This window comes from Centroberyx affinis, unplaced genomic scaffold (assembly GCF_046629955.1).
Source record: "Centroberyx affinis isolate AG114_WGS23_722 - 3 ecotype Tasmania unplaced genomic scaffold, CSIRO-AGI_Caff_v1 ptg002370l_1, whole genome shotgun sequence".
Classification (NCBI taxonomy): Eukaryota; Metazoa; Chordata; class Actinopteri; order Beryciformes; family Berycidae; genus Centroberyx; species Centroberyx affinis.
This window is the reverse complement of record NW_027280628.1, coordinates 321749-344857: the sequence shown is the minus strand read 5'-3', so window position 1 is coordinate 344857 and position 23109 is coordinate 321749. Positions and strand designations below refer to the sequence as shown.

Genomic DNA, 23109 nt, shown 5'->3' with positions numbered 1-23109 from the left:
TGCTAGTGTTAAAATAGTTCACTTGGGCTTGTAGATAGCTGGAGTTCCCCCTGCTCTTCTTCTCCCACCAGTCTTTCCCATCTGATTAGCCGACCTATTCATTATAATGGAACATTTGTTGCTTAATTTGTTCCAAGATGTGCAATGCCTTATGATTTGTTCATAGCTGGGCAATTGAGTGCATGTATTCTGCTAAAAAAAAAACCAAGAGACACTTGGTCAGGTGTGTATAATACTACTCTGTAGTCACAAACCTACCTCTCTGTCATTATGCAAGGACATGCCATGTTTATTACAGTTTAATTAAACATTAAACTGATAGTGCAGTCAGTTAATTTCATTGGGAGTGTTACACTTGCAATTAATATTTTATTATGAACATTAAAAACTGACTATCATGCCAAAAGAGGTCAAAGTTATTGTCAGGAACTGTAATGATCATGTGACTTCCTGATCATGAACAACTACAATGTGCCACATAACAAAACTGCCTTTGTACTGTCTCAAGAGAGAACTAGAAGCACAAGCATATTCCTAAAATCACAATTACTTGCACTGATTTGGTGATTATAGTCAACACTTTGCTGCCTGAACAACAATATGCCTTAGTGAAGTAATTTAATATGAGCTGAGTGGTTTTAGAACTGCGGTCTCTGTGATCGTCTGAAAACCTGATGAAAGCTAAAAGCACCTGTCTGCTACCATGGAAACAGGGTGAGTAAGATGGATCTGGGCGTTCAGCTTTAAGGCTGAGCATAAGGCAGGAGCCAGACACAGAGATGTGTTTCACCATGCTGCTGCTCGCAGCTGTTAGATCTGTAACTTCCTCTTGCTTGCAATAATAATAACCTGTAGGAACTAGCCTTCTTTCACCCCTGCAGCGTTTCCTGTTCAAAGAACCTCATGTTCTCAGAGTATGATGTTACATGAGTGAGTTTGCTGCAAACAGAGAGATGATGATGAACAGAGATGCTTATTAACATGTGAGAGTATTGGTTTTTGCTCCATTTACGTGCATAAACACTGCTGAATCTCATTCCAATTTTTAAGAAATAAAAACTTTTTGAATGTGATAAGAGGGGCTTGTTCAATTATATATAGGATAGGCCTCTAAAAATCCTGAACCCTCCCAATGTGCCCGGCCCACATCGGCTTACAAGACACATCAACACGTCACACTGCAATATGTGTCTAAGAAACATTCCAAAACAGACTCAGGCATCACACAAAGTACACTGCTGTTTTGGCCAGGCTTCACAGACAACATTAGTAACGTAGTTCTGCAGCATATCTATTTCATAATTGTCTAACCAAAATAAATTAGCGTCTAATTTCTTTGGGTTAGACAATTGTGAAATAGATTGAATTTTGGTATCTCTTTCATACTTGTCTAACCAAAAGAAATTAGCAGAAATAGTAATCAATTCGCTATAAAGCAAATAGCTCATAATACAAGAACAACATAGAACAACAAAATTAATTTCATTTTCAATTTCTCCCAGATGATATAGCAGACAAATTCTGTCCTCATCTGGGTTACCACTGAACCTTCCTGATTCTAACCTTAGCTGTGAGAGATTTTGGGCTTCTGGACAAGTTTTATGTGATACAGGATTCTGACATATAGCTGTAAGCTATAAGCTATAGCTCAATAGTACAATATCTTCATTCATCTTCAATATCATCTTCAATATCTTCATTGTTTAGGTTTATACCAAATACCAGCATCCCATTTCTTATTTGTGAATAAGAAATGATTTGTTTTTAACACCCTGCATATCACACCATAGTGTGGGCAGTAGCGGTCCCAATGTGGTTAGAGCTCTAAAGCACTTTCTCTGTGCATCTATAGGGAGACGGAGGGAGACTCAGAGGCATCTGTGTTCTTCAGTGAGAGCTGCAGTCAGTCACAGCCACAGCCGGTCCAAAGGGTGCCCGTCACAACACTGGCAGATGGCCTCTTGGTGCCATGGGCCAAGTTCACCACAATCACCCTTTAGTGTGCCTGCTATTTGCATCCCTTTCCATGGACAATTATGTGTCCTTGACTGGGCTGACACCATCATGGAATTCAGGTCCATACAAACAACATTAGTGAACACGGAGTACTTCAGAATAATGAAAAAATGTTTACATTTACATTTTAGGCATTTATCTGATGCTAGCTGAGTAACTTACAATGAGTGAGCAGGTAAGGGTTCGGGTATGTTGCTCAAGGACACTTCAACAGGACACATGGCTGGTTATGGGACCGTCTCTCTAACCATTTGGCTAAACATGTTATAAAATAGATTATGACAGTGTGGAGAGAGCGTCGAGGGGGATAGTAGTGTCTCTGTCTGGAATGGTGACACCTTGCAGTGTGTAGTATTGGCTAATGTGCTCCTCTCAGCCTCTGTGTTTACACATTGTTGTTGGACACTGAGGAGCTGTTGTGTGACTAGAAACACATAAGGATGGCAGGGGATCAAGAGGGGGGCTGGCATCGCGATGTGTGTAACCCACTAATCGTACCACCACTCAGACAATGAATAAGGTCAACAGTGAATTGTGGGTTCTCAGAAATCCATTCAATCTCAGTATATTTCATCTGGATAGGGTTAACCAAATCATTTGACTGACATGCAAGTGGATAACATGTGTTGTTGGATAACATGTGTTACATCATAGCTTTATTACTTTAAGTTTCTAGCAGAGTGGCCCTGCACATCTTATTGGGGGGATTTCCATTTTGTGGCCTTTTGTTGTGTCCTAAAAATGGCAAATAGAAAATAACTAACGTCCTCATGGTGTTTTTTTTCCATACTAAAAATGACTTTTGGATTAAATGGAGCCTGGGAAGTGGATGAATATGAACTTGTGCCCCTCCCCTCAGCAGAGCCCATTGTTGTTGTTTCAGCACAGATGTTATGTTCTGTGGACACACTGCAGGCCTGGAAGTCAGTTACGTAATCTCTCTCTCTTTCTCTCTCTCTCTCTCTCTCTTCATTACTCTCCACATACTCCCTGTAAAATGCAGCTGTAATCCCTGTGCAGCAGAAGGAGGTAGCACAGTTCCTCATTCTTTCTTTTTGTGACAGCCTCCAGTGACAGATGTCCAGAGGTCTGACTGAGTCGTCCCCCAACAATACCTAGGTGTACACATGAAATGAGGCCACCAAGAGCAAGGCTTTGGTGGACTGACAGCACTCATCACTCACAGCACTACTCATATGCAATGAACATAATCCTGCATGGGAAAATGTGTCACCATCTCCGTACAATCGCATGCCTGCCTTTGGTGCACTGATCTAACCTTTTCTAATATGCCTCTTGTCAGACTCGTTTTTTACTTGTTTTTTGAAGACAGCTTCACAGCCAAAACCTATTCAGAAAAGAAAGATTGAACTCCTGTACTTGAGAAAACTGCAGTTTTCCCCTTCAGCGAGGAAGCTACTCTGCTTCTGCCTTTTATGTATATTAGAACACACGGCCTTAGGGCCGCTTGCCACAGTCAGCCTCAATCAGGTTCAGGCTGTTCACACTGTGTATCTGTCACCTCCTATTACCATACAGGGCATCAGGGGAGGAAGTTGACAGTAGACACAGGAAAACCCCAGCCGCCTCCTGAGCTCAGTGAGCAGTCTTTGTGTTACCAGCAGCTACATCTTGTCAGCCATGTTTTCTGTTCATTTTTGTTCTATCATAACCTATCAAAAGGAGTATACAATGTTATACTACTGCAAATATTTTATAACAATGCAGAAGAAAACACACAGTTGCTGATAATATCTTTGACTGGACAACAAAGGTCAGCATCTATACCTCTGGCATGCAGCCCTCCACTCTGACCCAACACTCAAGGTGTATTTGAAGAGTCGAGGGCCTTCTTGTCAGGCAGAGGAGTTTCTCACAAGTGCTTTCATTAGCCTCACTGTGGGAAATTGCTGTAGCTACAGCAGAGTGAGGAGGGACCAGGGACGGCTCCTGCTCTGAGCTGGCTGAACAAGCTGGCCTGCTGCAGCTTCGATGAAGGAAGTCTTGCTGTGTGCTATACGGGCCTGCAAGGCCCATTTTGAGAAAGGTTGGGTGGGAACGCCTTCATTTTTCTAGGCAAGGCAAGATGAGGCAAAGGCTAGCTGGGCCTAGATTGAAGTAAAACATGCCAGATTGGTCTACTCTGTATTGAAGTTCAAAGTGGCAAATTAGGGATGGGTTCAACTATGCATCTTACTCAATCCAGGAAGTGAGCACATGCTTTGGCTGGCCTTAGTCATGCTCAGATGGTTTGATTAGGTAGTAGCAGCTAGAGAGGGACACTATGGGGGAAATCTTATTCACACTAGTTATAGGATAACTGAGTTCATATCAAGTACTGTATTCTCCACTGGAAGAATTTGATTCATATCTTTTGTTTGGATTACATTATCTGCCACATATTGTTACAGGTGACTTGTGTCCAATATTGTTCTGAATCCTCCTGAGCATGATGTGACCTCATTGACTCAAATTCCCAGGTACAGGTCACAAAAAGATTAAGGAAGTCAGACTTTTGGCCTCTGAGTGGGTTAATCTAAGTGTAACCAGCTTATCATGCATCTTGACACAGGAGGACCTCTAAACCCTAAAGTGCTCGAGCAACCAGTTTGGAGGTCAATCTTGACCTCCATGGCTTTTTGCCACTACCAAACCAACTCCAAGCGGAGCATTGTTTAACTGGAGCAAGCTGTTAAGCCGTTGCACTGAGGATTGCCGTGGGTGCAGTTCTGGGTCAGCTGTGATGACATTGTGCCAGCACTGGCTGCACAGACAGAAGCAATGCCTACTCATCCTTATGAAAAATGCTGCAAGTGTGGTTTCAATGAGAACACAGCAGTTTAAAGTTAGTGTAAACTTCCTTTACAGTCATATCGCATTTAAAAAAAAATATATATATATATATATATATATATTTCAGCACAAAATGTGCCAGTTTGTTACATTTTAATGTAATTCCTATGCAACAGCCTGGCAAAAACTGCAAGGAAAGTTGGCATAACTTATTCCACTTTACTCCTGCAAGTGTGAAATCAAGAAAAACTGCTACAAAACAGTGTACAGTTTTTTTTTATTTGCATATCAAAACAAACTTGTGCATTCCAGAATTTAACTCTTACAAAACAATTTTAACAAAAATCAAACATTGCTTGCTTTGTGAGCATTTCAGAAGTGGCCAGAGTGTAGATCCCTCAACTGTTGAATCACATCCCTCCTCCTCCACACTTTGAACCAGATGCAGACACAGGAACAGATGACCAAGACCCCATGCCGACATCAAGCCACATTTCCTTTACACAGACTGCCAGTCAGTAGTCATTTTCTTGCTGTAGAAAAGGGGATCTAGGGAAGTGGGTGGGGTTTGTACAGTCATCGTTTTGTCCAATAGTACTGAAACTTTGGGATACAGTTATACAGCTTGAAAAAAGTGAAAAAAGGCAATGCTTGTGGAATGTACAGTGCATAGGAGGATGGTCTTCATGACGCCGTCTTCTCCTGTTCAATGGCTGAAAAATAAAAAAAATAAAAAAATGTCAGTCGGTATGCAACATAACCAAGAAAAGAAAAAGAAAAAAAAAACCTTCCTAAACCTAGGCATAGTACTTACTTTCTTGGGTGGGCAAGGGGTTTTTCTCTTCCGTCTCAGTCTTCTTCAGCTTGGACTTGTCAAAGCTGGTGACTTCCGAAATATCAGGTTTGTCAGACATGTTTGCAGGGGCTCTAAAAAGAAGACAGTCGGACAGTAAGGACTTGATTTAAATGTAGTTGTACTTGAGCAGGCTAAATGCGAGTTTATCATTCACCGAAATGTCCTAATTTAGCATGCAGTAGTTGAGGTCAAAATTAACAGAGCTTATACTAATAGGCTATGGCCTTATTGGCAATCAGAAAAAGTGATAAATTAGGGGTTTATACCAAGACTGTTTAATTAAACAATACACGTTCAATTCGCCGTCTGTGCATGTGTTTCAACACTGGTTAGCTCCTTGAGAAAAGCTTTGTATCAGTTCTGAGCCGTCTGCAGGCTCAGAGAAGGAACCACCGCCCTGTTTGGCAGCGTCTCAAAAAACTTGCAGACTGCTTCAACTGTTGTGGTAAACCCCCTATTTTCAACACACTCTGAAGCTCAATGCACGGCACATTTAAGGTTGTGTTACGTTGTAACATGTTCAGCCAAATAGATGTTTCTAGGTACTAGCAACAGTATTTGTCTCGTTACACAGACCGAAGAAGAAAGCCATTTCACTGAAGTACGCCCATTTGATAGGCTACGTAATTCTGCAACATTTTGTTTCGAGTAGGCTAGATATTCAACACTCCCTAGATTAGTTCAGATGGCTTTTGACATAGGCTAATGAACAACCGACACCGTTTGATATTGAACTAGAAAATCGGGAAACGATGAAGAAAAACACAGTAACCCCGGAGACTATATATCATAAATATCATTAAAAGATAAAAGCAAACTTATAATATACTTGTACACGTAATATTAATAATGAACATACTCACCACAGTTGTGCTTGGAGAGTCGCAGATGTGTGTCGGCTACGTCCTGGTCTCGATGGCGCAGCAGCAGTGTGTGGCAGCAAACCTCAATCAAAGAATAAATACTCCGCAGTATGCAACTAATGACGTGACGTCACGTTCACCTTTTCTAAACCAGACTTTGTACAAACATATATTTTTGCAATAAGAGCAATGAAAATCACTTAAATATCCTCCGACCAAACGATTGATGCATCAATTTTCGTGTAGTCTTGCATTTAGTTGGACAAAAAATAATAATTTTAGCCAATCCCACTATAACCAGCTGTATCTGATTAAACAAATAAAACATTTTATTTATGTATTCCTCTCCGTAGAACACATCGTTATTGCCATACTGATTTTAAATGTTAACTCCAGCCACATAGGGCATATGTTTAAAAATACCCATCTGGTTCAACTTGCAACAATACCTTATTGAAACGGTATCAGTGACGACACCATGTGGATACATATGGTAATACCTACTAACGCTTGGGCAGACTCACTATCAGAGGTGTAGATACAGACAGACTGGAGACCTGGAGGTACAGTAAAGATCAGACAAAGACCAGCTGGGCCCTGAACTGCTAAAATATTTAACCCAAAGTCACTGCAGTGTTTCCAGTGCTTTTGGGTTTTATGAAGTTGAAATATGACTTTATATAACACACTGTAGTTTTTTATATGATGATTTAGTCTAAACATAAAACCTTACATTAGCTGACAGTTAACTTTGTTTGAAATGCAGAAACATGCAATGTTATTTACTTAAATATAGATTTTAGCTATTTTTCCAGTGTAACCTGTTTGAAACATTGTGGTATAGAGGAAGACCAAATACAATATTTGAGCCAACAAAATGACAGAGATTTGAAAAGAAGTAGTTTATTCATACAATATACTCTTGCATTGTCACACAGATCACAATAAATTACGCCTCATTTTAACTGAATCACCAAAAACAATGAAATAATTTCTGAGTAATTTGCTTCTATAAATCCCCGGGTAGAGTGATAAAGTCAAAAGGGACCACATTAGGGCTGATGTATAATAATGTCTTGAAGCTATTGTGCGCAAAGGAAAGATACAAAATTATTTCATAAGATAGTCTTCAGATACAGTCTTCAATGATCTTTGTCCTGACTCCTGCTTCACTTGCTGGTGAAGTAATTAGAGTAGGTCTTGGTGTACATCACTTGGTTGTCTACTCTGACAACGTTCCTCAGGTTTTGCCAGAACCACGGCTCTGCAGCTGCCGTTCTGGGCCAGCCTCAATCAGGTTCAGGCTGTTCACACTGTGTATCTGTCACCTCCTATTACCATACAGGGCATCAGGGGAGGAAGTTGACAGTAGACACAGGAAAACCCCAGCCGCCTCCTGAGCTCAGTGAGCAGTCTTTGTGTTACCAGCAGCTACATCTTCTGTCAGCCATGTTTTCTGTTCATTTTTGTTCTATCATAACCTATCAAAAGGAGTATACAATGTTATACTACTGCAAATATTTTATAACAATGCAGAAGAAAACACACAGTTGGTGATAATATCTTTGACTGGACAACAAAAGTCAGCATCTATACCTCTGGCAGGCAGCCCTCCACTCTGACCCAACACTCAAGGTGTATTTGAAGAGTCGAGGGCCTTCTTGTCAGGCAGAGGAGTTTCTCACAAGTGCTTTCATTAGCCTCACTGTGGGAAATTGCTGTAGCTACAGCAGAGTGAGGAGGGACCAGGGACGGCTCCTGCTCTGAGCTGGCTGAACAAGCTGGCCTGCTGCAGCTTCGAGGAAGGAAGTCTTGCTGTGTGCTATACGGGCCTGCAAGGCCCATTTTGAGAAAGGTTGGGTTGGGAACGCCTTCATTTTTCCAGGCAAGGCAAGATGAGGCAAAGGCTAGCTGGGCCTAGATTGAGGTAAAACATGCCAGATTGGTCTACTGTATTGAAGTTCAACAAAGTGGCGAGTTAGGGATGGGTACAACTATGCATCTTACTCAATCCAGGAAGTGAGCACATGCTTTGGCTGGCCTTAGTCATGCTCAGATGGTTTGATTAGGTAGAGTAGAGTAAACTTTATTGTCCCTGAGGGGAAATTTGTCTTGGGCACAGTGCTACAATCCGTTGCTTCACATAAAAACATCATAAAGACATGAAAAAAAGACATTAACTATACATTTGACATTGACAACATGACGGCTTAAAAAGAAACTAGGAATAAAAGTGCAAAAGTGCTAAGTGCTAAAGTGCTTGTGTATTTATTGCACATTGCTCTATTGCACTAAGATTTAGCATTAGAGTTCAGCAGCTTGATGGAGGCTGGAACAAACGATAGCTTCAAGCGGTTTGATTTGCACTTTGACACGCGGAGTCTTCTTCCTGATGGCAGAGGTTCGTATTCAGAGAAGAGGGGATGTTGAGAGTCCACAATGATTTTTCTTTCTTGTTTCATGACTGCCTGCTCGTACAGGCTCTGTATGGGCTCATATTCTTTCTTCCCTATTACCTTCATAGCCGTTTTGTGCATGCTGGCAAGCCTGCTTCTCAGTTGCACTGTTAGGTTGCCAGACCATGCTGTAATTTCATATCTAATGATGCTCTCTAGGGTTGCCCGGTAGAACATCAGCATGATCTGGCTGCTCACTCCATACAGCCTCAATCGCCTTAAAAAGTAAAGTCTCTGCTGCATTCTTCTGCACAGCTTATCAATGTGTATTTTCCAGCAAAGAAGGTTGTCTATGTGGACACCTAAGTATTTATACGAGGACACCTGAATGATTGTCTGTTTTTTGATTACCACTGACTCATGGTCAGTCACTTGCCTCGGGTCAAAGACCATCTCCTGTGTTTTGGTGGCATTTAAAATGAGATGGTTGGTGTCACACCACTTGATGAAGATGTCTGTCTCATTGTGGTACACAGAAGGGTCCATGTCCTTGTGGAGAAGGCTCAAAATCACAGTATCATCAGCAAATTTTATGATATAATTATTGGGGTGTACCTTCCTGCAGTCATTAGTGTACAATGTAAAGAGTATAGGTGATACAACACAACCTTGTGGGACCTCTGTATTGCTGTGTTTGATCTCTGACAGCGTCCCATTGACCTTCACTTGCTGTGTCCTATTAATTAAAAAAGAATGAAACCATCTAATTAGGGTAGTGTTAACACTCATGTCCTTCAGCTTCTCTAAAACCAGGTAGGGTTGCACAGTATTAAACGCTGAACTAAAATCAATAAATAACATTCGAGGTAGTAGCAGCTAGAGAGGGACACTATGGGGGAAATCTTATTCACACTAGTTATAGAATAACTGAGTTCATATCAAGTACTGTATTCTCCACTGGAAGAATTTGATGCATATCTTTTGTTTGGATTACATTATCTGCCACATATTGTTACAGGTGACTTGTGTCCAATATTGTTCTGAATCCTCCTGAGCATGATGTGACCTCATTGATTCAAATTCCCAGGTACAGGTCACAAAAAGATGAAGTCAGACTTTTGGCCTCTGAGTGGGTTAATCTAAGTGTAACCAGCTTATCATGCATCTTGACACAGGAGGACCTCTAAACTAGGGCTGAAACTAACGATTATTTTCATTGTCGATTAATCTGTCGATTATTTTCTCGATTAATCGATTAGTTGTTTGGTCTATAAAATGTCAGAAAATGGTGAAAAATGTCGATCAGTGTTTCCCAAAGCCCAAGATGACGTCCTCAAATGTCTTGTTTTGTCCACAACCCAAAGATATTCAGTTTACTGTCATAGAGGAGTAAAGAAACCAGAAAATATTCACATTTAAGAAGCTAGAATCAGAATTTTGACTTATTTTTCTTAAAAAGTTACCCAAACTGATTATCAAAATAGTTGACAACTAATCGATTAATCGTTGCAGCTCTACTCTAAACCCTAAAGTGCTCGAGCAACCAGTTTAGAGGTCAATCTTGACCTCAGTGGCTTTTTCCCCCACTACCAAACCAACTCCAAGCGGAGCAATGTTTAACTGGAGCAAGCTGTTAAGCCGTTGCACTGAGGATTGCCATGGGTGCAGTTCTGGGTCAGCTGTGATGACATTGTGCCAGCACTGGCTGCACAGACCGAAGCAATGCCTACTCATCCTTATAAAAATGCTGCAAGTGTGGTTTCAATGAGAACACAGCAGTTTAAAGTTAGCGAAAACTTCCTTTATAGTCATATTGCATTTAAAAAAAAAAAATATATATATATATATAGCACAAAATGTGCCAGTTTGTTACATTTTAATGCGATTCTTATGCAACAGCCTGGCAAAAACTGCAAGGAAAGTTGGCATAACTTATTCCACTTTACTCCTGCAAGTGTGAAATCAAGAAAAACCTGCTACAAAACAGTGTACAGTTTCTTTTTTTATTTGCATATCAAAACAAACTTGTGCATTCCAGAATTTAACTCTTACAAAACAATTTTAACAAAAATCAAACATTGCTTGCTTTGTGAGCATTTCAGAAGTGGCCAGAGTGTAGATCCCTCAACTGTTGAATCACATCCCTCCTCCTCCACACTTTGAACCAGATGCAGACACAGGAACAGATGACCAAGACCCCATGCCGACATCAAGCCACATTTCCTTTACACAGACTGCCAGTCAGTAGTCATTTTCTTGCTGTAGAAAAGGGGATCTAGGGAAGTGGGTGGGGTTTGTACAGTCATCGTTTTGTCCAATAGTACTGAAACTTTGGGATACAGTTATACAGCTTGAAAAAAGGCAATGCTTGTGGAATGTACAGTGCATAGGAGGATGGTCTTCATGACGCCGTCTTCTCCTGTTCAATGGCTGAAAAAAAGAAAAAAAAAAATCAGTCGGTATGCAACATAACCAAGAAAAAAAAAAAGAAAAACCTTCCTAAACCCAGGCATAGTACTTACTTTCTTTGGTGGGCAAGGTGTTTTTCTCTGCCGTCTCAGTCTTCTTCAGCTTGGACTTGTCAAAGCTGGTGACTTCCGCAACATCAGGTTTGTCAGACATGTTTGCAGGGGCTCTAAAAAGAAGACAGTCGGACAGTAAGGACTTGATTTAAATGTAGTTGTACTTGAGCAGGCTAAATGCGAGTTTATCATTCACCGAAATGTCCTAATTTAGCATGCAGTAGTTGAGGTCAAAATTAACAGAGCTTATACTAATAGGCTATGGCCTTATTGGCAATCAGAAAAAGTGATAAATTAGGGGTTTATACCAAGACTGTTTAATTAAACAATACACGTTCAATTCGCCGTCTGTGCATGTGTTTCAACACTGGTTAGCTCCTTGAGAAAAGCTTTGTATCAGTTCTGAGCCGTCTGCAGGCTCAGAGAAGGAACCACCGCCCTGTTTGGCAGCGTCTCAAAAAACTTGCAGACTGCTTCAACTGTTGTGGTAAACTCCCTATTTTCAACACACTCTGAGGCTCAATGCACGGCACATTTAAGGTTGTGTTACGTTGTAACATGTTCAGCCAAATAGATGTTTCTAGGTACTAGCAACAGTATTTGACTCGTTACACAGACCGAAGAAGAAAGCCATTTCACTGAAGTACGCCCATTTGATAGGCTACGTAATTCTGCAACATTTTGTTTCGAGTAGGCTAGATATTCAACACTCACTAGATTAGTTTAGATGGCTTTTGACATAGGCTAATGAACAACCGACACCGTTTGATATTGAACTAGAAAATCGGGAAACGATGAAGAAAAACACAGTAACCCCGGAGACTATATATCATAAATATCATTAAAAGATAAAAGCAGACTTATAATATACTTGTACACGTAATATTAATAATGAACATACTCACCACAGTTGTGCTCGGAGAGTCGGAGATGTGTGTCGGCTACGTCCTGGTCTCGATGGCGCAGCAGCAGTGTGTGGCAGCAAACCTCAATCAAAGAATAAATACTCCGCAGTATGCAAATAATGACGTGACGTCACGTTCACCTTTTCTAAACCAGACTTTGTACAAACATATATTTTTGCAATAAGAGCAATGAAAATCACTTAAATATCCTCCGACCAAACGATTGATGCATCAATTTTCGTGTAGTCTTGCATTTAGTTGGACAAAAAATAATAATTTTAGCCAATCCCACTATAACCAGCTGTATCTGATTAAACAAATAAAACATTTTATTTATTTATTCCTCTCCGTAGAACACGTCGTTATTGCCATACTGATTTTAAATGTTAACTCCAGCCACATAGGGCATATGATGTACAAAATTTAAAAATACCCATCTGGTTCAACTTGCAACAATACCTTATTGAAACGGTATCAGTGACGACACCATGTGGATACATATGGTAATACCTACTAACGCTTGGGCAGACTCACTATCAGAGGTGTAGATACAGACAGACTGGAGACCTGGAGGTACAGTAAAGATCAGACAAAGACCAGCTGGGCCCTGAACTGCTAAAATATTTAACCCAAAGTCACTGCAGTGTTTCCAGTACTTTTGGGTTTTATGAAGTTGAAATATGACTTTATATAACACACTGTAGTTTTTTATATGATGATTTAGTCTAAACATAAAACCTTACATTAGCTGACAGTTAACTTTGTTTGAAATGCAGAAACATGCAATGTTATTTACTTAAATAAAGATTTTAGCTATTTTTCCAGTGTAACCTGTTTGAAACATTGTGGTATAGAGAAAGACCAAATACAATATTTGAGCCAACAAAATGACAGATATTTGAAAAGAAGTAGTTTATTCATACAATATACTCTTGCATGGTCACACAGATCACAATAAATTACGCCTCATTTTAACTGAATCACCAAAAACAATGAAATAATTTCTGAGTAATTTGCTTCTATAAATCCCCAGGTAGACTGATAAAGTCAAAAGGGACCACATTAGGGCTGATGTATAATAATGTCTTGAAGCTATTGTGCGCAAAGGAAAGATACAAAATTATTTCATAAGATAGTCTTCAGATACAGTCTTCAATGATCTTTGTCCTGACTCCTGCTTCACTTGCTGGTGAAGTAATTAGAGTAGGTCTTGGTGTACATCACTTGGTTGTCTACTCTGACAACGTTCCTCAGGTTTTGCCAGAACCACGGCTCTGCAGCTGCCGTTCTGGGCCATTCGATGATACTTTCCCCACACAGCCTCCTCCTCAGGCGCAGGAAGTGAGAGTGCTGCAGCACAGGCTCCAGCATCAGTAGCACAATCACGTCCACATTCTCATCCAGTAGTCTTTGGTGGGCCAGGTACATCGCCAGCCTGAAAGCTCCGGTCCTAACGTAGGCCTCGGTTAAGACAAATAGGGTCTTGCGACTGTATTGAATGCTCTGAGTGAGGTTGTCTACCAATGGGACTCCAGGGGGCCAGTCCCTCTCCTCCAGACACAGAGGCAGATACTTCTCTCCTTCATCCTCCAACTTCACCCGCAAGCGCTCCATCACCCACTCTGAGACCTGTGGGTCTCTGGTGTCATAAGTTACAAAGACATCATAAACACTGTCTAGTGAGTTCAAGGAACGGTAGCCCTTCAATTTAGCTTTCAGGTAGTGCAGGACATAGGAAGCATCCCAGTAAAATAAGTGAGCTACTGTTGCCATGAACATAGTAACAATAATGAAGGCACTTGAGAGGCTGTAGATTAAGAATGCCTCATTGTCATTTACACACTGGTTAATGTCAAAGAGAATCATTACTTGACCCTTTTTGTTTGCTGGTGTGTCGCATTTCACATTAGTGGTCAGTCTAGGGATCTTGATATGATTGTCATCGTTTTCCATCCACAGAATGAAATCGAATAAATCACAGGTACATTGGAATGGGTTGTTCTGCAAGAACAAGTTTTCAATATGATTTTCAGGTAAGAAGATAGATTGATTGATAGTAGTCAGTTTGTTGTGGTTAAGGCAAAGAGTCTTAAGGCTTTTAGCACCCTGTAAAAATCCATTTGACAGGTGGGAAATTTTATTATGACTCAAGTCAAGCACACTCAAAGTGTGGGTGAAGTTTGCAATTATTTCTGGTACATAAGATAAAGAATTGAAGCTTAGATCTAGAATCTGAAGTTGATTGAAACCCAGTAGTTGACTCCATTCAAAATCATTAAGCAAATTATGACTTATGCGCAGTATGATGAGGTTATGTGGTAAATTTTCAAAAACATTTTTTGAAATATTTGTAATTTTGTTGAAGGATATATCTAAAATTGTCAAATTCGTAAGATTCATGAAAATATTGTCGTACGTGCCATCCCTTTCTTTCCAAAGTTTCCCTAGATAATTAAATTGAAAATGAAGCTCACTTAATGACTTGCTCCACATCTCCTTTGTCGTTAATCTGGAAATGTAATTATGGCTCATATTTAATACTCTCAAAACAGGTAGATTTCTTAAAAAGTTTAAATTGTGTGTTATCCCATATGCTCTAAAGTAGTGAGGATTGTGACTAAGGTCTAGTACTTCTAGTTGCTTTAATTCTGTGAAGGCATTGTCATAGGCCAGATCAATCTTGTTGAATGACAGGTCCAGGTAGGTCAGATTAGGCAATGATGAGAATTCTGTTCCATTTAGTGCTGCCGAAAATCCATTTCCCGATAGGTTGAGACATGCAATGTCTCCATAGCCCTCAAATTGTGTTGGAGTAATGAAGAAGAGATTATTTGAACTGAGGATTAGCACACGTCCAGAGTCAAAGCACTCTTGCTTGATAAGGCTGTGTGATATCTCATAAGAGAAGTCTCGATGGGGTTGTAAGAGCGGTGGAATAGAACGGTCTGACTTCAGATTGCTTCCCTTATGGGGGCCTGGAGCACTGTTCACTAAAATGGGATACAGTCTGTTCTCTGCTAGGTATATCATTTTCAGGTGGGAGAAATTTCTGAATATGTTGGAGTCACAGTGAACAATGAAGTTAGTCCCTAAATTCAATGAAGAGAGATTTTTGAGTTCATACAGAGGACTGAGTGTTTCTGATCTGATTTCTTGGAAGACTAAACCCTCTAAATGCAAAGTTCTAAGTGACTTTAGATTTGAAAAATTCTTTGAAAGATTTACCGTTGGAGGGTAGACCTTTAAACCAAAATTGAATGAAAGATCCATTTTTTCTAGTTTGGGAAGGTAGCTTAAACATTTCATCTCACCAACAATAGCGATGTCTAAAAGATTAAATGAGAGGAACAACTGCTTAAGATTGATCAGACTCTCAAACCAAGAGGTCTCAAGGATTTTCAGTGAGTTCCCTGCTAAGTGCAGTGTCTCAAGCTGTCTGAGACTGGCAAATGCTTGAGGATGGATGTTAAGAGAAATTTTAGGGCAAGGAACACAAGGATATGGAGCATTTCCACATCTCGGACAGTTCCCTTGTATTTCAAGAATTCGTAAATTAGGTAGCTCAAGGAAATCATCCCACAAAATGTTTTGTATTCTGTTAGAAGCAAGCATTAATGTGTCTACTGATTTGGGTATTCCTTTTGGAACTTGAGTTAAATTGTTAAAGGACAAGTCCAGAGCCTGCAGTTGGGTCAGAACTGAAAAACTGTCTTTCGTAATATTAAGGGATTGCCCACAAGGATTCCAGAAATAACAGTTTTTGGATATCAATAGTTTTGTCACGTTCATTATTCCAGTAAGGCTCCTGTTATCCAACAACATAATCTTGTTACTGTTTAGCTCAAGGGTTTCCAAAGTGAGAGGGAGATTGCTGGGAACTTTCTCCAGACGATTGCCACTCAGTCTCAGTTCATGCAGCTTTGTCAGGTTTTTGAAAGCATTCTCAGCAATGGTTTTCAGTCCTTTGTTATGGTTTACCCAGTTAAGATTGAGTACAGTCAGATTCACCAGATTAGAAAATGCATTAAGTGTTATATTCTCAATGTAGTTTTCTGATAAGTCCAGCTTAGTTGCATTACTAGTTATTCCTTCAGGCACTCTTTCCAGATCTCGCCCTCCGCATTGAAATACAATCATAGAGGCAGTTTCGTTTTTGACATCACATGGAAACTGCGGTGACATCCATTTAGGCTTACATGCAGCAGGCTGGATCCCATAATGGCAGCAGAGAGCAAATAGCACCAAGTGCGCCCAGCATGTGGCAGTAGTCTGTAGATAGACAACAAAAATCATTAACTGAAGTTACTTTCACCTGTATTATGTAATAATGTTTACATAATAGTAAAAGTATTGGGCTTTAATAATGGGAAATTTCTATTTCAGAATAGCACCAAAAGTACCCAGCAGGTGGCAGTAGTCTGCAGATAAACCTTAACACTGGAAAACAATAGAGATAGAATTCCTTTTCATAAAGATAATCTTATTATTATTTTTTTAGCACAATATCAACACTCCGTAATCAAAAATGCAAAACAATTTTCACCAAACAATACAAACAGTCAAAAGTTTTTGGACTGGAAATAAAGGTGATTGGACCAAAAACAATATCTAGTGGTAAAATTTCTTAGCATTAGCAAATGTTGCACAGAATCATTATGCAAAATAAAGATTATAATAGATAAGATAAGATAAGATATACTTTATTGTCCCAGAGGGAAACTTGTCTTGGGCTCCAAGCCACTGCATCACACAACACATTTGTCAACAACATCACAATGCACATGCACGCAAGTATATAGATCCTACATACAAACTCATGCAAAACGTGCTTCAATTCACATGTTGAGTGTGAGACAGTAGTTCTTTAGAATGATAAAGGTAATAATAAAAAAAAAAATAGTTTCAAATAATAAAAGCAGGTATAATCAACCAGTGGTTCTTTAAAATAATAAAATAATATAGTACTCCTACTTGTTGCTATTTAATATCTTGATGGAGGATGGAATAAATGAATTCTTGTACCGGTTCAGTCTGCAATTTGGCATCCTGAACCGTCGGCCTGAGGGCAACACCTCGAATTCTGGGTTCAGGATGTGTGTTGGGTCATTCAGAATCTTCTGTGCCTCCCTGAGCACAGATTTTTCATATAAAGACTGAAGATAGTGATGTTCTTTTTTCCCTATGATCTTCATGGCCGTTTGGATGAGACGTGCAAGCTTAGACTTTAACTGTGCTGACAGGTTACCATACCATACTTGTATGCCATATCGCATTACACTCTCTAAAATCAGCTAGACATAGACAGATTTGAAATGTCCAGCTTTCAATTATAATACATACAGTTCCCCAGTAAAACGGTGACATGTGCTGATGAAAAAATGAAAGCTTTTCTGATTTAAAATCAACCAAAATGTTTTATTTTTTTTATACAGTACATTAATCTATTTTACTGTGATCTACAATGACCAAAGCTTCAAAATTACAGTAAAATTTGTAGTAATCAATAAAACTCACCATCGTTCATGTATTGATTCTTTATGATCCTTGAAAGACTATCTTGAGAAGAGGCAAAGTTCAGGTGCTTTGCAATCTATCAAGTAAAATTAATAAAGAAGTATTTATAAAGAACTACGTCTGTTTTCAGTGTCAGCGCATGTCATATCTTGAGAAAGCTTACTTTATGTCTGTGTTCGTTATCTCTAACTTACAAAAAAATCCCCCTGTGGCTGAAACCAAATGTAAAGACGTTGAGCTGACTGGTGCAAATAACAAGATGGATCCTGGGTATTGGAGAAGTACACCAGTTTTACTTCCCTCTTTTGGAGTAGGTTGGTAATGTTGCTTTCATTGCTTCCTCTGACTTATTAAATGATAAAAACATCCATGGTGTTTGGAAACAATTACTTTTTCAGTAGTTCTTCTTTTTTATGGGTGAGAGTTTTGAGCAGAGAATTAACAATAACCCCAGCACACAATCAACCATTAATATTGTCAGAATTTTCATATGTGTACATTTAAATCTTAACATAACCACATTCAGGACAATCTAAAATTCATGAAGAACTAAATTTCATACTGTCACCAACAGAATGTCTTGATCTTTGCTGAGTCTTTTTAAAGTGTCTCCTTAAAGAGATTACTATATTGTTTGTGACTCTCTGTTGCCAACACACTTTTCAGGCTGAACCAAAAGTATGGCTGGGCCTGAGGATTTCTTGGCCACTCCAGCACAGACCGCTTATACAGTCTCTTCCGTAATCTCAGGTACTTTGAACGGCATGGTACTTTCTCTAAGAAGATCAAGACAATAACGTCATTCTTTTCATCCAGTAGCCTCTGGTTGGCCATGTAGAACGCTGTCTTGAAGCTCCCACTTTTTATGTAGTTGTTGGTGAGAATGAACACTGTCCTCTTGCTCTGGTGGATGCTCTGGGAGAGGTTGTCGATCAGGGGGCATCCAGGGATCCAGTCTCGTTCCTCCAGGCACAATGTCAGACAACGGTCTCCGCGCTCCTCCAGATGAACACACAGTTCCTTAATCACCCACTCTGACACCGCCGGGTCCTTCTTATCGTACACCACAAAGGCATCATAGGCAGCGCTCGGCGAGGACAGGCGGCCATAGCCTTTGAGTTTGGCCAGGCAGAAGTGGTAGATGTACCAGACGTCCCAGAGGAAGAGATGGCTGGAGATGGACAGGGTGAGGGAGCTGAGGACAAGGGAAGTCATCAGGATGTAGAGGAGGATTGACAGGTAGTTGTGCTGGCAGGCCATCAAGTCCACTGAGATGACAGCATGGCCTCTTTGTGCCCCTGGAGCAGCACAGGTCACATCTGTGGCTAGTCTAGGGATGGTAACTGTGGTACTGTTGAGCCATGCCACAAACCAAGTGGCATTACAAGTGCACAGGAATCTGTTTTTGTGCAAGAGTAGCATGTCCATCTTGTTAATAACATCATCTGGAATACTAGACTGTTCAATGTGTTGAATACGATTGGAACTAAGATCCAGATATTTTAAACTGTAGGCATCCTTGAGGAAATCTGGGGAGAGTCGTATAATTTGGTTTTTATGTAAAATGAGCTTATTGAGAGATTTGGTGCAGTTGGAAAGCATATCTGGAACAGTAGTTAAGCTATTAGCACTGAGATCTAAGACTTTCAAAGAATGTAGAACTTTTAGTTTTCCCCAAAGAAAGACCTTTAGTTTATTGTTTTTGATGTAAAGCTCAGATAGTGTGTCTGGCAAACCATTGAACACTTGCTCCAGAATGAAATTGAGGTTATTATTGGAGATATCTAGCACACTCAGATTAAATAGTTTTTTGAAATAATTGATGTATCTGCTGTCACCATCTCTCCACAGCAAATCTAAACGGTTACCTCTAAACTCTAATCTCTCTAGAGACAAACTCACCAGCTCTGTGTTAGTGGAAGTAGAGATCTTATTGTGGTTCATCAGTAATATCTTAAGCTTTGGTAAATTCTTAGTGAAATTAAGCATGTGAGTCAAGCCCTCAGATTCAAAATAATGGTTGTTATTACTTATGTCCAAGATGACTAGATTTTTCAGTTCTTGAAATGCAGTTGGATAGAGCAGGTCTAGGCGATTCCATGAGAAGTCCAGATATTGTAAATTAGTTAGATAAGTAAATTCAGAGCCATTCAAACTTTGGCTCATTGCATTTCCAGACAGATTAAGGCATCTCAACTCACCAAGATTTAAAAATCTTGAGTGGAGGAAGAATATGTTATTTCTGCTTACATCCAGAGTTTTCCCAAACTGACTGCACTTCCTATTGACAAATGAATTAACTGTTCCAACTTCTTTATCTTTGTATTTGCAGCTGCGTGCATATTCATCATATCTAAAATAATGAATCTCTCTCACTTCGCTACCTTGGTACTCATCAGCACCAGACATGGGAGACCCATAAAAGGACTCTCCTCCAGAAAATCCAACAAACGCCTGTCCCTCAGAGGGGGAAGATATTTTGTTGTCAGACAGATTGATTATTTTGAAGCTTTTCAGTTGCATCAGAATGCTAAGGTTGGCCATTTTAATGAAGTTTGTACCCAGATCTACAACCTCCAGGTTCGGTAGAGATTTCAAGGGACTGATGCTCTGTGGGGTTAGTTGCTGGAACACAAAGCCCCTTAGCCTGAGTATTTTAAGGGATTTGAGGCAGGAGAAGCTGGAACTCAGTTTCAGTGTTGCAGGGTACCTCTGGAGCTCATAGTTAAATGAAAGGTCCAGTTCTTCCAGTTTGGGCAGAGCTTTTGGGAAGTAAGTGAATGTTATCTCTTGTGCTAAAAAGTTTGTTGAGAGATCAAGCACTCTCAGCTCTTTAGAGTTGTTAAACCATTCAGAAAGCACATATGTCAGAGAGTTACTATGCATGCGCAGTGTCTTCAGTTTTGTCAAAGTTTTAAAAGCTGTCTCGCTGATCTTAAGCTGTGAATTGTGTGGGCATGGGTCGCATGGAAATGGGGCATTGTAACAACGGGGACAGTTTCCACTAATATCTAGAATCTCCAAATTAGTTAAGTTTTGGAAATCCTCCTCTGTGACTTCTTCAATTTTATTGTTATAGAGATACAACTCCTTTAGACTTGTGGGTAGTAGGGGTGGAATATAGGATAAGTTATTTGACTTAACAGATAACAATGTCAAATTGCTGAACTGTAAAAAGGCACCTTCCTCTATTTCATAGGAAACATTGCATGGGTTACGATAATAGCAATTTTGACCGAGGTAAAGGCTCTCAACATTTCTAATCTCAGAGAGGTTTTCTTTAGAAATGTAATAAATGTGATTCACTTCTAAGCTCAGCAGGATCAGATTTGGAGGCAGGCCTTTAGGTATACTAGAGAGCTGGTTGCCATCCAGATACAGTGCTCGCAGATTCTTCAGGCTGGCAAAGGTATTTTCCTTAATTGTCACACTCTCTGTACACATACGGTCCTTGGGGCCAATTTTGATGGGCACACAGTTGCACCTCATGTCAATCTCAGTAAGGTTCTCCAGACCCTGAAAGGAAGTGGAGTTTAAACTAGGAATGTGGTTGATGGTGAGAGTCAGATTGGTGGTGTCTCCTGGGATGCCATTCGGGATTTCTTTGAGGTTTCTCTCAGTGCAGTCCACCTTCACCACAGTCCCATTGCTGGCATCGCTAACATCACATGGCAGGGTTTTTGGGTATGAGCTTGTAGCGGCCAATATGGAGAAACAACACCACAGCAGTGCCACACACACCTGTGCGGAAACACAGTCTGTCCTCTGGCAACAGGGTGGGTGGGAGCGGGGGCAAAGGAACAGTCACATTACCAAGTCATCACAATGCAGATACTCATAATCAACTATTCAGCAGGACATAAATCTGTCATGAATATCAAGAATCACATGCTAAAACCAACGTTCTGAGTAAATCATGTACATGCAGCTTCATAATACAACTAGAAGCTTGTGTGAGGGCATTTTCATTTTCCATTTCTCTAGGTAGTTTACAGTCCCTTCATTCCAAGTCAACATGCAATTTATTTGTTAGCATTTGAATTTTCACATGCCATGCAATATTTAAGTAATGTGAAGGTTATTGCTACTTACCAGGTTGAAGACCATGGTTCACATGAGAGTTAGAGGTACAATGAGCTCTATTGTCAAGTTGGATCAAGTGCTACAAGAAGTCTGATATTGATGATCAGTTGTAAGGTGGTTCTTTTGGTGAAGACGAAAGTAACAGGTGGCTGGGTTACTGTATCTATAAGTAGCCAGAATCACTTCCCTATTGTCAGACATATCCAAATCTCCCAGCTTTTGCTATGTCTGAAAAAATAAATTAGTTTAACTGTTGACTGACTGCTGTAGCCTATATGATTATTTGCAAAGAGTTTTATGCTGTCATTAATATAATAATACAAATAGGCTTCATAGGACAGAGATCAAAGGTAATTTCCAAATAATTGTCTCTTGCTCTTACAATAGCACAGTTGAAGGGGTTCAGAGGGGTTCAGGGTTGTTCAGTAGCAACCAGTGGGTAGAGCTGCCCCTGTTTCATTTCTGTTTAGCCTGCAGGGGAAAGTGAAACTCATGCTTAGGTTTAGCAATACAACAACCACATCAAACCACATCAAACTTCCCTCCCTGGTAGTCACATGGTGAACCCACTAATTGGATAACAATAGTCAGTTGTGTAATGTGTTGCTGTTCTGTGGTCATCTGTCTGAATAACATTCACTAGCACTCATATTCTGTCCAGACAGTATGTATCTTTTGCCCTTAATTTGAGAGACCCAATGCAGGAGCAGGTACTGTAGTTTTAGAAAAAAGCATCTGGCCTGGCCAGTTGCAGTGAAAAGGAGGTGAGGAGAAAGAGTCTTTGTTACATGCATGTATTCATCAACATGCAACATGTGCCTGTCTACTCTCACAGATACCACCATGCAAACACACTCCACAGCCCTCACAGTGAAACAGGCCATTGTCATCATTAATGCAAAAAGCATTACCATCACCCAGGCCTGAGTAAATGGTAAAATTATGAATTATTAAACATAGTTATAAAACCAAACATGGGTCAAGCAAGTTTTCAGTAAGAATAATGCAATTTTAAGAACAAACTTCTACAATTTAGAAGAGCCATTCTATTAGCCTTTTATACTTTTGCCTCAGAGAACAATTGAAAAGGGAAATGATAACTATGGATTTACATGTAGTATTAGGGCTGTACAGTAGAAAACAAACAAAGAAAATCTGGTA

At 40.0% G+C, this 23109-nt stretch overlaps 2 protein-coding genes across 3 annotated transcripts; both read right to left on the bottom strand.

The window, feature by feature from the left end:
• Window positions 1-10908: 10908 nt before the first annotated feature.
• Window positions 10909-12510, bottom strand: LOC139656004 (thymosin beta-12-like). The gene is made up of 3 exons (XM_071533470.1): window positions 12352-12510; window positions 11447-11559; window positions 10909-11354 (listed from the first exon to the last, which is right to left on the bottom strand). Exons 2-3 carry the CDS (start codon window positions 11544-11546, stop codon window positions 11326-11328), a joined length of 129 nt encoding a protein of 42 aa, XP_071389571.1. The 5' UTR covers window positions 11547-11559; window positions 12352-12510; the 3' UTR covers window positions 10909-11325.
• Window positions 12511-13287: 777 nt separating this feature from the next.
• On the bottom strand, window positions 13288-18417 carry LOC139656003 (toll-like receptor 8). 2 transcript variants are annotated; one of them, XM_071533469.1, is made up of 3 exons: window positions 17866-18397; window positions 16548-16620; window positions 13288-13990 (listed from the first exon to the last, which is right to left on the bottom strand). In XM_071533469.1, the coding sequence occupies exons 1-3, from the start codon at window positions 17873-17875 to the stop codon at window positions 13531-13533; spliced, it is 543 nt and encodes a 180-aa protein (XP_071389570.1). In that variant the 5' UTR covers window positions 17876-18397; the 3' UTR covers window positions 13288-13530. The 2 variants fall into 2 exon arrangements, with proteins under 2 accessions (XP_071389570.1, XP_071389569.1); XM_071533468.1 differs by having other exon boundaries at window positions 13288-16620; window positions 17866-18417.
• Window positions 18418-23109: the final 4692 nt, after the last annotated feature.

Bases quoted from the DNA above. Each gene is read 5' to 3' on its own strand.
- LOC139656004 (XM_071533470.1), bottom strand. From the start codon at position 11,546: ATGTCTGACAAACCTGATGTTGCGGAAGTCACCAGCTTTGACAAGTCC. The intron at 11,355-11,446 runs GTAAGTACTATG...TCTTTTTTTCAG, and splicing joins CACCTTGCCCACCAAAGAAA to CCATTGAACAGGAGAAGACG.